Source organism: Gavialis gangeticus, unplaced genomic scaffold (assembly GCF_001723915.1).
Source record: "Gavialis gangeticus isolate Ggan-Ray unplaced genomic scaffold, GavGan_comp1, whole genome shotgun sequence".
NCBI lineage: Eukaryota > Metazoa > Chordata > Crocodylia > Gavialidae > Gavialis > Gavialis gangeticus.
The window spans coordinates 22,614,111-22,625,361 of NW_017728998.1; the positions used below are offsets into that span (position 1 = coordinate 22,614,111).

Consider the following 11,251-nt stretch of genomic DNA (forward strand, 5'->3'; position numbering starts at 1 on the left):
TTAGTATACTCTACACATGCAGGTGTAATAAGGTAATCCTGTCAGTCTGGAGACTCTTTTTAGCTCAAGGTCTCCAGTAACCATCATCAAGTATTTTATTCTACTTGTCCTATTTTTAATTGAAGATCTTTTTTTAAAAAAAGTGTACTCTCTCAAATTAGAACCAATAGAAGTCTCAGTCTGATTGAAAACTTTACTAACCTAATGAGACTGCTACATTATCATCGAGCCAATTTAATAAATGTTAACCCAAAGCACAGCTTTAAAATCTCAAATGACCTCTTAATCAGGAAAACAAAGGTAAAAAAAGAATGTGCAAAGTGAAATGCTGAGCCAGGAGATACCAAAAGGAAAAGGTTGCCCAAACCACTGTACTTCTACCCTCACATGCACATGTATTACTATACTCTTAATTAAATGATTGCCTATTTCTTTTCTGAAATACCTCCTTGCCTTATTCAGTGTGCAGATGGAAAGCTAGCAAGTATATGAAAGAGTTTGATGTTTACTTTGTCTTTGTTAAAAGGACCTCTGACTTATTTACTGAGCACTTCAATTTTACGAGTTCTATAACACCATGAGCTTTAAATACCACTAGCTGCTTTCAATTGTCTATCCATTTCCAATCAAAGCAGAGGGAGCCACAGATTGCTCATCATCCAGGATACAATGTACAATGATTCCAGGGAAAATACGGGAATAGAAAATGAAGGGAAAGCAGTTTGCTGATCTTGACTGATGCTTTTCAGAATGTACTTTTACAATGTACTTTCATTAAAACTGTAAGTTAAAAGACAATGAAGGTAGGAGAATAACACTTAACATTTATTTTTGCAGTTTGAATTCAGCTTGTAAGACAGCCAACAGAAGTCGTATCATGTTTTCATTATGTTTAGTACCTGGATTGCAGATCCTGAAATTATCCTACAGAATTCAGGTTAATTTGCCCTAGAGGCTAAACTGTGTGGAATTATTAAACTTCACTGTTCTAGATGTTTTAAACTGACCTTCTGAAGAAACAATTATCTAGCAGACTTTAACAGAGTAGTTCCTCTGGGACACAAGAGGCCAAGGTGCAGAAGCCTGCAGTAATGTAGGTGACACTGTAGAACACTTTGCTGTAGTGTGCAAAAAGTGACTGTGTAGGGTATCTGATATTCTATTATTGATACAACTGATACCTAGTGCTGCTGAAAGTACATTGGGAAGAGATGCAGTGGGAGAGGTTTGTTTCTAAGTTGAATGGGAAGAAGGGAAAATTCTATGTTTTATCTGTATTATTTCAGTTGCTTGCTAAGCTGTGTAGCAGAAGGTGTTCAGTTTTTGTTCTTGTTTCCTCTTTTAGGTTTTTATTTTTGCTGAAAGCTAGCACTAGACTTAGGCAGTTAAATTAACATATTAAATGTTTTATAGTAAAGTTTTGTTTAAGTGTGTAGCAGATATAAACAGTTTAGCATTAGAATTTGTTTATCAAACATCCAAAACATGAACCACTGTTCAGGTTCTCAAAGTGGGACAGCAAGGATACAAAGTTGGCATTACTGACTTTTGTATTTCATACAAACATTAATCAACTGGGAACAGAGAACAAATCTGAGGAAAAAAATATGACTACCCAACCTATTTTTGACTTAAGCTTCAGAGGAAGCAATGGTATTAGATCCTCCTTTATTTCAGAAGGTAACAAACCCTTTTAAGTTTTAACTTCCACATACTTGTACTGTTCCATTAACTGCACTGCCTGATGCTCCTGAGGGTGGCGCCTCATGTGACACTTCAAACTATTCATATTTGTTGTGGCGAAGTCACATACTCGACATCTGAAGAAACAACAAAGAACAAATGAACCCAACAACCTGATATTAAATTATCACAAATAAAAGTCTAAGATACAGTCAAAGAGGTATTTTTGAAAGCCTATGATTAAAGCAAATAACATATTTATAAACTTCTGTATTAATTTCTATTTAAGAAACTACATAGATTTTCAAAATCATAAAAAGTGTAAAAGTAAAATTTTCTAGGTTCAAATGTGGTCCTTATTTTCATCCTGTGAAATTTCACGCAAGTCAAAATTTCAGTGTAAAAGGGGACTGCATACCCTAGTGATGGCCATGGTATGTAAATGCCTGGCTAAGTAAGACAAAGGTAAAATGTGGCCATAAAAGTTTACACTTTATAAGTGGTGTATGCTTATGAATAGGACATCTGTCTCAAGTATATAACCCTTCTGTAAGTCCCTGCATTAAGACAGCCACATTTTCCATGTATAGTGTTACCTTTCATATGTTAATAAAATGACTTAGCCTGAAAGCATGAGACATTTTAACAACTTAAACTGAAGATGGGAATGAAATCAACAGGCCTGAAATGTCCAGGGGAGACAATGGCACATTGCACTATTTACTTATCTAAATGTCAAAATATCCCGTGAAAAGAATTAGCAGCAGTTGCAGCAGCAACCACCATCCCCTGGTCCCTAAACCCCTTCAAACCTCACAAACCTTTGAATAGCCTAATCGGGAAGGATAATTTGACCGACCAAGTGATTGGATCCAGCCTGCAGACAGGCAAGGCACCAATCAAGTGACTGCATCAATGCCAACTGCTCCCATGGCATTCCTGCCACAGCCCACCCTATGCCAGTCACACAGCACCACCCCAGCCCCAGCCAGCGTGTGACTTCCCGGCAGGGCTGCTCCTAGTGCAGCTGCAGCCACTTGGGTACTGATCAGTAGGGGTGTGCGAAATGGGCCACATTCAGTTTGGATTCGGCCCAAAATCGGGGACAGTGATTCGATTCGTTGATTTGGATCGCTGTCCCCAATTCGATTCAGCCAAATCTGAATCTAAAGATTTGATGCTGATTTGAAGAATCAGCAATTCGGCCACAGACACAAGTTTAAATGCTTTTTCTACATACCTTGAGGTACTAGGCGCAGCTCATGAACGCTGCGATGGTGGGGTGGAGTGTCCCACAGGAACACAGGGGGTCCCCCCACGTGTCTGGCAGTGAACCCGGAAGTGGACTGGAAGTACTTCTGGTCCATTTCCAGGTCCACTGGGGTACATGCTGGGGGGCCCCTGCGCTCCACTGGCTCGGTGATCAGCCACGGGGGACCCCGCGTGCCCCCATCAGACCCAGGAGGCACCAGTCATGGAGCCAAGGAGGTGTGGGGTGGCCCCTTCACACACTCCCCGCTGGACCCAGAAGTAAACCAGAAGTGCTTCTGGTCCACTTCCAGGTCTGCTGCCGAGCATGCTGGAGAGCCCCCCGTGCTCCTGTGGGACGGTCTATCTGCCCCACCATCACAGCATTGGTGAGCCACCTGGTACCTTGAAGTATATAGAAAAACCATTTAAAGCTCTGTCTACATCTGAATGGCTGAATTTTTCCAAATCTCTCTGAATTGATTTGGAGTGTTCTGATTCAATTTGGAGAGATTTAAGCAGGGGTGGGCAAAATACGGCCTGTGGGCCAAAGGCCATTCTATCCAGCCCATGGGGCCCCTAAAAAATTGTAGAAAAATCAGTATTTCTTTGCCCTTGGTTCCTGTCAAAAATGACAGGAACCAAGGGCAGCAGGACCCAGGGGAAGCCTGGCAGGCTCCAACAACAGTGGGGCCCACCTGGCCCTGACCCCCAGCCGGGGTTTCTGGGCTGGGAGCACATGGCTGCCCTGGCGCGGGAAGCTCAGGTAAGCGTGGGGGGGAAGGACCCGGGCAAGGAAGGAGTGCGGGGTGGGGAAGTGGCTCCTCCCCAGCCACGCCCTGTGCTGCAGCTGCTTGCAGCCCACATGGGACTGCCTGTGCCCGCTCAGGACAGCCCCATGCGGGCTGTGAGAGCCTGAAGTGCGGGGCATCGGGCATGGGATGGGGGAGGGGCTGCTTCCCCCCCCCCCCCCCGCGCTCAGCTTTTCCCTGGGCTCCTTCCTTGTGCGGAGAAGAGCGGCCCTTCACCTGCACCATGCCCAGTGCTCCCTGCTGCAGGCGCTCGCAGCCCATGCAGGGCTGTCCAGAGCAGGCACAGGCAGCCCCAGGCAAGCTGCGAGTGGCTGCAACGTGGGGCACCAGGCATGGGGCGGGGAGGGGCTGCTTTCTTCCCCACTCCCCACACTCAGCACCAGCTTGTAACCTGGCTCCACTGCTAGGCTGGCAGTGGGGTGGATTACAAACTGGTGCTGAATGCGGGGAAAAGTGGCCCCTCACCAACCCCATAGCAGAAGCATGGGGTCCCAGCTGGCAGGGGCTCTATTGCGCTGGGCCAGCTCCCCACTCCCTGCTGGTGCACCTCAGCCTGGCTCCACAGACTCCTGCTGGCCTGTGCCCTGTTCTGGGCCCCACCAATGTTGGCCCTGGGACACTGGTCCCAAGATGGTGACCAGGGGGCAGGGCACCTGTCAAGGCGTGGGGCACCTGTCATGCGGCCCTCGACAGCCTTCCAAAACTGGGTAAGCAGCCCTTCGCCCAAAATAATTGCCCGCCCCTGGATTAAAGCATCTCCTGATTCGATTCGGAGATTCGGCTACTGAATCGGGCTGAATCCCCACCGAATCGAATCAGGGACTGAAGCTTTACACAGTCCTACTGTTCAGCTCCCCTGCTCCCGCAGCTCCTCTTCCTTCCCCGTTCCAGGCAGCAGGCAGTGCAGGGAAGTCGTGGGGACATGTGCTGGCCAGCAGATGCCCAGTCAGGCAGTGGAGGACCTGCAGCCAGGTGGCTCCTGCCCCAGTGCATGGGGCTCCAGGTCCAGCTCCTGGGCAGCTCCTGGCTGCCTTCCATCCACTTTGCCCGCAATGAGTACTTGAAGGCAGCCAAATGGGCGGAAAACAGCTGGGACCTGGCGCCCCACATGTAGGGGCAGAAGCCGCCTGGATACAGCTTCCCGACTTCCTGGCTTGGCATGTGATGCCTGGCATACATCCCCACAGCTTCCCTATGTTACCTGTTGCCCGGAACAGGACAGCTGGGGCAGGAAGAGGAGTAGCTGCTGGAGGCAGGGGAAATTTAGCAGCAGCCCTGCTAAGAAGCTGTGTGCACTGGCCGGGGCCAGGGTGGTGCTGTCTGGAGGGCACAGGGTGGGCGTGGGCTAATCCAACACTGTGGGAGCAGCTGTGGAGGGATGGGGTTGGGCAGCAGACTGTACCAGCTCTGCTGCATGCATCCCCTGCCCGGCCCCCCACCCGGCCACCTCCCAGGACCTAGCACATATGCAGCCCCCCCCACACGCACACCCACCCCTCACAATATACAAAAGTAAGACTATTTTGAGCTATTATATAATTGCTTCTATATATACTATTCAAAAAACATGAAGCAGGAAAAAATTATTTTTTGCTATAAAATTAAGATATGATATAGCAGATGTTTGATTTTTAGTGTATGATTTTTTTTTTACCTATAATTTGTTAAAATGATATCCTCTAAAAGATTTCATATGTGTGGCCTCGACAGCTCACCAAAACTCAGTTTGTGGCCCTCCAGCCAAAATAATTGCCCACCCCGTCTTAAATCTATACATTCTATGCAAAGCAATTTGTGATGCTTAAATACAAATATATGACAGGCAAAGATTACAAATCTTTCTAGGCAGAGAAGATGAATTGCTTCAGTTTGGAATGCTTTAAACAACTAAAATGTTATATGGGTATATTTTTCAAGAATTCAGTTATTTCTTTCAAATAAATTGAAAAGTCAGGTATGACAGATCAAATATCAGAAAGGTACAGAATGATTATGATGTAAGGTAAAAAACTAAAACAAAAAAGCTTTATAATTAAAATACCTATTACTGATTACTTGTAATTACAGGAAACTGCAAGTCATTAGTATATCACCTCCATGGAAGTTGCAAAGATATCCATGAAAAACAGCCAATGTGATTCCTATATACATATAAAATACTTACATTGGGATAGGAACTCAAACTATGATCTACCTGCATATCTACATGATTTTTCTTTTAGTTCTTCAAATATTAATAAGCATTATGACGAGGACAAAAAGAGGCATCCTGTACAACAAAAACGCAGGGAAGAGAATAAACCGTTCTTCTAAATTCTACAAGACTAAGGAACCTATTTCCTGAATTATAGTTATATACAACATGTAACTTTTTAAAAATGTTATGGTCTTTGCATCTTTCACAGCTCAAGAAGCAAATACGATTTATTTCTTGCCACTACTCTTTAAAATATCCCTTAAGAGATAATACTTCCCCAAAATATAAGAAATCTGAAACAATCTTTATTTGTTTAGTTATCTTAAATATCAAAAGAGTGAACCAGTTTGTCAGCAGTAGGACTAAAGGCACTGGATATTTAGATAGTCTGCTCAGAGAAGAGGCTTTTATGGATTCTAAAATAGGACAGTTGGCAGCTTGAAGCTTGGCAGGATGTAGGAAAAAAGAGTGAGGAAGGTAGTGGCTTATAGTGAATCTGTAAAGACCTTCAGAGTAAACTCTGAATGTATACAAAGTACTATTTAATTTATGCTGCCTCTAGGTAAATATGTGGGAATAATTTAATAAACCTTAATCACTGTACATCTGGGATTGATGTTTCTCCAGAAATATTTACATAGAACAAACTTGTAAGGACACCTTTGACCTATCTAAAGTTGATTTTCTATCACATTATACATTTTATCACAAGGACTATAGTTTTAACCTATTCCTATTTATCCATTTTCCTTCCCCTTCCTTCCCTTTTCATTATTTACTCCTGTCCCTAAGGATGTGAAAGGGTTTAATTGATAAGCTCAGTAATATCTGTTTATCTTGCCAGTTACTCCTTAGCTTGGGGTGGGCCCAGTCTGGCAGGGGAGGGGGGAAGGGAAGCTGTGTGGTGCCCCAGCAGAAATCAGAAGGCAGCTAGGCAGCCAGGAGGGAGGGAGAAGAGTGGAGGGGGATTAGTACCCATACCCTAAGAGGAAAAAAACCCAGCAACCCAAGCACTCATCAATTAAGCAATTAGCTGCTCATTCACAGGTGCTACCTCCCAGCCCAGGGCTTCAAGTGGGCTGTGTTGTCTGGGTGGGCATGCCTCCTCCCCCTAGTCAAAGGGCAGGGTGGACCAGGAGTGGCTCTCAGCAGCAGCTGTGTCTCCAATCTGCTGTGTTATCGGTTACTCATTTAAACGATATAATTAGAGGAGATTTAACAAATATTTTAAAAATATTTACATCCCTACCTGCCACAACCAAGTTTCTGTTCAACTTTTAAAGCAGAAATGGGCAAAGTCCTGCCAGTGGGCTGCATTGGGTCTGCAACTGACTCCATTTCCCAGCAGCCCCTGCCCGTGCAGCTCCTGGCTGGTCTCCACGGAGACCCCGGGAGTGTGACAGTGGATAGCACACAGCGTAGAACCTTGCCAACCCAGCCTGTGTGTCATGCCCTGCACTCCCTGGGTCTCCATAGAGACTGGCCAGGAGCTGCGCAAGCAGGGCATGCGGCTGGGCAGGGAGCTGCTACCGGGATCTTGTGGCGGTGACAGCACAGGGTGAGGTTGGGGCAGTGCCATAATCTGTTGCTTGCACTTCCCTGCGACGAACGAGGGTTCTGCAGGCAGGGACGTGCAGGGAGCGGATTGCAGCTCTGCCCTGTGCTGTCATTACCACAAGATCCTGGCCCCGGCGCAGCCCCCACCCAGCCTCGTGCCCTGCAGGCAGTGCCTTGTTGGTCTCCTTGGAGACCCCAGGAGCGTGGGGGCATGACAGCATGGGCTGTGACAGCGCAGGGCCTTGTTGTCCAGCGCAAAGCCCAGGTTCTGTGGCCCTGCGCTCCTGGGGTCTCCATGGAGACCAGCCACGAGCTACACAGGCAGGGGCTGCTGGGAAATGGAGTCCTGCCACCAGCCACATCCACCATTTTGCCCACCCCTGTTCTAAAGACACATTATTGCTGTTTTGTTTGTGAGAGTTTTGTTGTTGTGCATTAGTATTTCCAGGCAAACTCCACAGTGACATTTCAAACACACAACAAGCAGAGTAGGAAAGTTGATGGTTCTGAATTTTGTGGTTTGAACAAACCACAGCAGGTATGGTTCCTTCTGCTTTGTAGGAGAACTATTAAATTACCACAGTTAAGTTCTTTCTTCAATGATGCCCTTAAAAATGTTCAACGTTTAGTACCTTTAGTTAAAAAGAACAATGGTTCAAGCAGCCAGAAATAGTCAACGTTAAGCAAAGACACTTACCTGTATGGCTTATCAGAATTATGAATCCGTCTGTGGTTTCGTACGCCAACATAGGTTGTGCTTGTGTAATCACATACATCGCATCTATAGAGTTTCTGGACTGAAGATTTATTTCCTGTATAGAATACATTTTGTAATTTCAGAGATACACATTCTCCTGTACATGAAGTTCTAGGATAATAGTTTCAGCGCAGAATGGGCTTATGAAACCTGACGTTTTGACGTTAATGGATGAGTCTATGGAAGGCATGGTATGACAGGACAGGGAGCTGTGACACACCACTCTACACTGACACACGATGTATGTGAGATGTGGAATCAAGCAACTGTGAACCTTAAGTTACGGTATAAAGGTAATGCCACAGTGCAGAAAGTATCTGGTAATCCCATTGCTCAGGGCTTTGCTGGGGTCAGGAAAACGTTTTTTCTTCTTCATGAATGCTACTGGCTTCTGGGGGTATTTTCGCCTTTGAGTCACAATTAAGGCTGGGAGTTTCTGACTCGCACTGATGCTCCATTTGGTACAAGAAATCCTGAGGGACACACCGATTACCAGTTCTGAGGTCAGGAAAGAATTTTTTCTCTGGATCAGATTGGAATAGACTTTGGATGGGGCTTTGCTTTCCTCTGTAACACAGGATCACAGGAAAGTAGGGCTGGAAGGGGCCTCACAAGGTCATCTATTCCACGCCCCCCTCCAAGACAGGAGCATCTCTGACTAACTCATCCCAGGCAAGCATCTGTCCAACCTACTCTTGAAAACTTTGAAGGACAGAGATCCACAACTTCTCTAGGTCACCTGTTCCAATGTTTGACCACCTTCATAGTCAGAAAGTTCCTCCTAATCTCCAACCTAAATTTCCTCTGCTGAAGCTTGAGGGCATTGCTCATACACCTATGGTGCACTACGATGTGTCACTGATGGCCACAAAGAAAAGCCCATCTCCATCCACTGTAATTGTCCTTTAGGGATTAAAATCCACCCCCCACCCCCAACCCCATCTTTTCATGTACACACTAAATAACTCTAGTTCTTTCAACCTTTCCTCACAAGTCTTGCCTCCCAGGCCCCTTATTTTTCTTGCTCTGTGCTAGACTCTTTCTAAACTGTACACATCCTTCTTGAAGTGCGCAGCCCAAAACTGGATGCAGCTGAGGTCACCACTGCAAAATCTCTTCTTTTGATTTGAAAGTGACACTCCTATTAATACAACTCCATATGCTGCTATTGGCTTGTTTTGCAATAAGAGCACTATTTACTCATATTCAGCTTATGGTCTACTGCAGGGGTCAGCAACCCCCGGCACGCATGCCAGAGCATGGCACATGAGGCCATTTTGCTTGGCATGCCACAGCTGGCCTGGGCTCTGGTCAGTTGTTGCCAGCCACAGAGCCCAGGCTGCTTTCAGCAGGAAGTAGGGAGGCTGTAAGCAGGGAAGGCTGCAAGCCCTGCTGTAAGCAGCCTAGGCTCTGTGGCAGGGCTTCTCTGCAGGTCCCAGCAAAGGGGTTCCCTGCACTCCCTGCCTTGCAGTGCCCATGCCTGGCAGCTAGCAGCAGGTCCCCTTGTCTTTCCCTCCATTCCCAGCATGCTGCCTCTGTGCATTTGGGGCTGGGAAGGAGAAGTTACATTCATTTGAATGGTGTCTTTGGTTTGTAAATCTTTGCTTTGTGGGAGGAAGCAGCAGCAAACTTGCTCCCCTCCCTCCCCCATACCATTTGTTTTGTGTTCGCTCTGCCCCTTTGCTCAGCCAATGCCTTGTGATCAGGAGATGCGGGACACTGGACATCTGCTGCAGCTGCTGCCGGTATTAGCTTTCTGGGGAGTGGGGAGGAGAACGGACAGCTGGCCCCTGAAGCAGCTTCCTCTCCCCTCACATGGAAGTAGCAATCCAGACACAGCCCAGACTGCTTTCAATAGGCAGTCACAAGGTTGCAAGTGGCTGTACTGGTGTCCAGAGCCCAAGCCTGGCTTATTGTTGGCTGTAGCTGCATGCGCACCTCAAGGGGAACGGGCCACCACAACAAGGACTGGGCCCCTCGTGACTCCCTGCCATCTGCCCCTGGCATGCCAACATCTTTGAAGTCCAGGTTGCAGGGTTTCTTGGCACTTGGCTCAAAAACATTGCAGACCCCTGATCTAGTGTAACCCCCAGGTTCATCTCTTCAATACTGTAGCCTAGCCAGTTATTCCCCAGTCTGTTTGTGCATGCAATTAATCCATCCCAAGGCCAGGACTTTGCACTTGTTTTTGGTACATTCATCTGATTGATTTTGGACCACTCCTCCAGTTTATCCCAATCATTCTGGCTTCAACACTGAGTGTGGATTTCATAGGATTATCTCAGCATATACTTACTAACTACTTCCCTGCTATTGCATTCATGGGCCCTCATCTCCCCAAGTTTTGCGGTTGGTATGATATAGGGTGGTGCTGTGGATATTGTTCCTTGTAGTTGTGGCTGAGGTTTCAAAGTGACAATTTTGGGGACTCCTTTTGTTAACAACAGTTGGCAAGTGCAGGGGACTGGATCCAGTGACCTAGGAGGCCCCTTCCCATCCTATGCTCTTAAGAAGTACTTCAACACAAAAGTGAAGTCATGGATATTTCATGGATAATACATGTAATTGTTGCTTACCACTGTTCTTTTGTATTCTTCCTGATATTCAATAGAGCTTTGAATGTTTTAGAAATGTAGCGAAAATAGATACTTTTCTCTATGTTTCTTTGTTCCTTGTTTTAGTATTAACCCCTGCATTCTGTAACTTTCCACCCACATGGTACAGGATGGCCCACTACCTATGTCTTATAGGTTGCTCAGGTTTTGGTTTGAAATGACCAATTAAAATGTAACACCTCAACTGAAAAGAATGCTAGCTCAATAAAAGCCTGGTGCGCTCTTTGTTTAGGGTCGACACTGATCTGAGCAACAAGCTCCTCTGTCGGCCTGCTTGCAAGCAATAAAATAGAGTTGGATCCAGCCTGAAAGTGTGACTCTCTTCTAGAGGTGAATTGGACTAGCCTCCAGGGGATAAAATCAGCAATTTATGCAACAATTT

At 46.2% G+C, this 11,251-nt stretch overlaps 1 protein-coding gene across 2 annotated transcripts in view; it reads right to left on the reverse strand.

Annotated features, from left to right (window-relative positions):
- Positions 1 to 11,251, reverse strand: part of ZNF507 (zinc finger protein 507) — a 48,259-nt gene that overhangs the window by 11,085 nt on the left and 25,923 nt on the right. Inside the window, exons 4-5 of one of the 2 annotated variants that reach the window (XM_019505622.1) lie at positions 8,195 to 8,309; positions 1,716 to 1,820 (exon numbers count right to left, since the gene is read on the reverse strand). In XM_019505622.1, coding sequence (XP_019361167.1) covers positions 1,716 to 1,820; positions 8,195 to 8,309 — 220 coding nt within the window. The remainder of the gene's footprint in view (positions 1 to 1,715; positions 1,821 to 8,194; positions 8,310 to 11,251) is intronic. The other variant, XM_019505623.1, reaches the window with a different exon arrangement.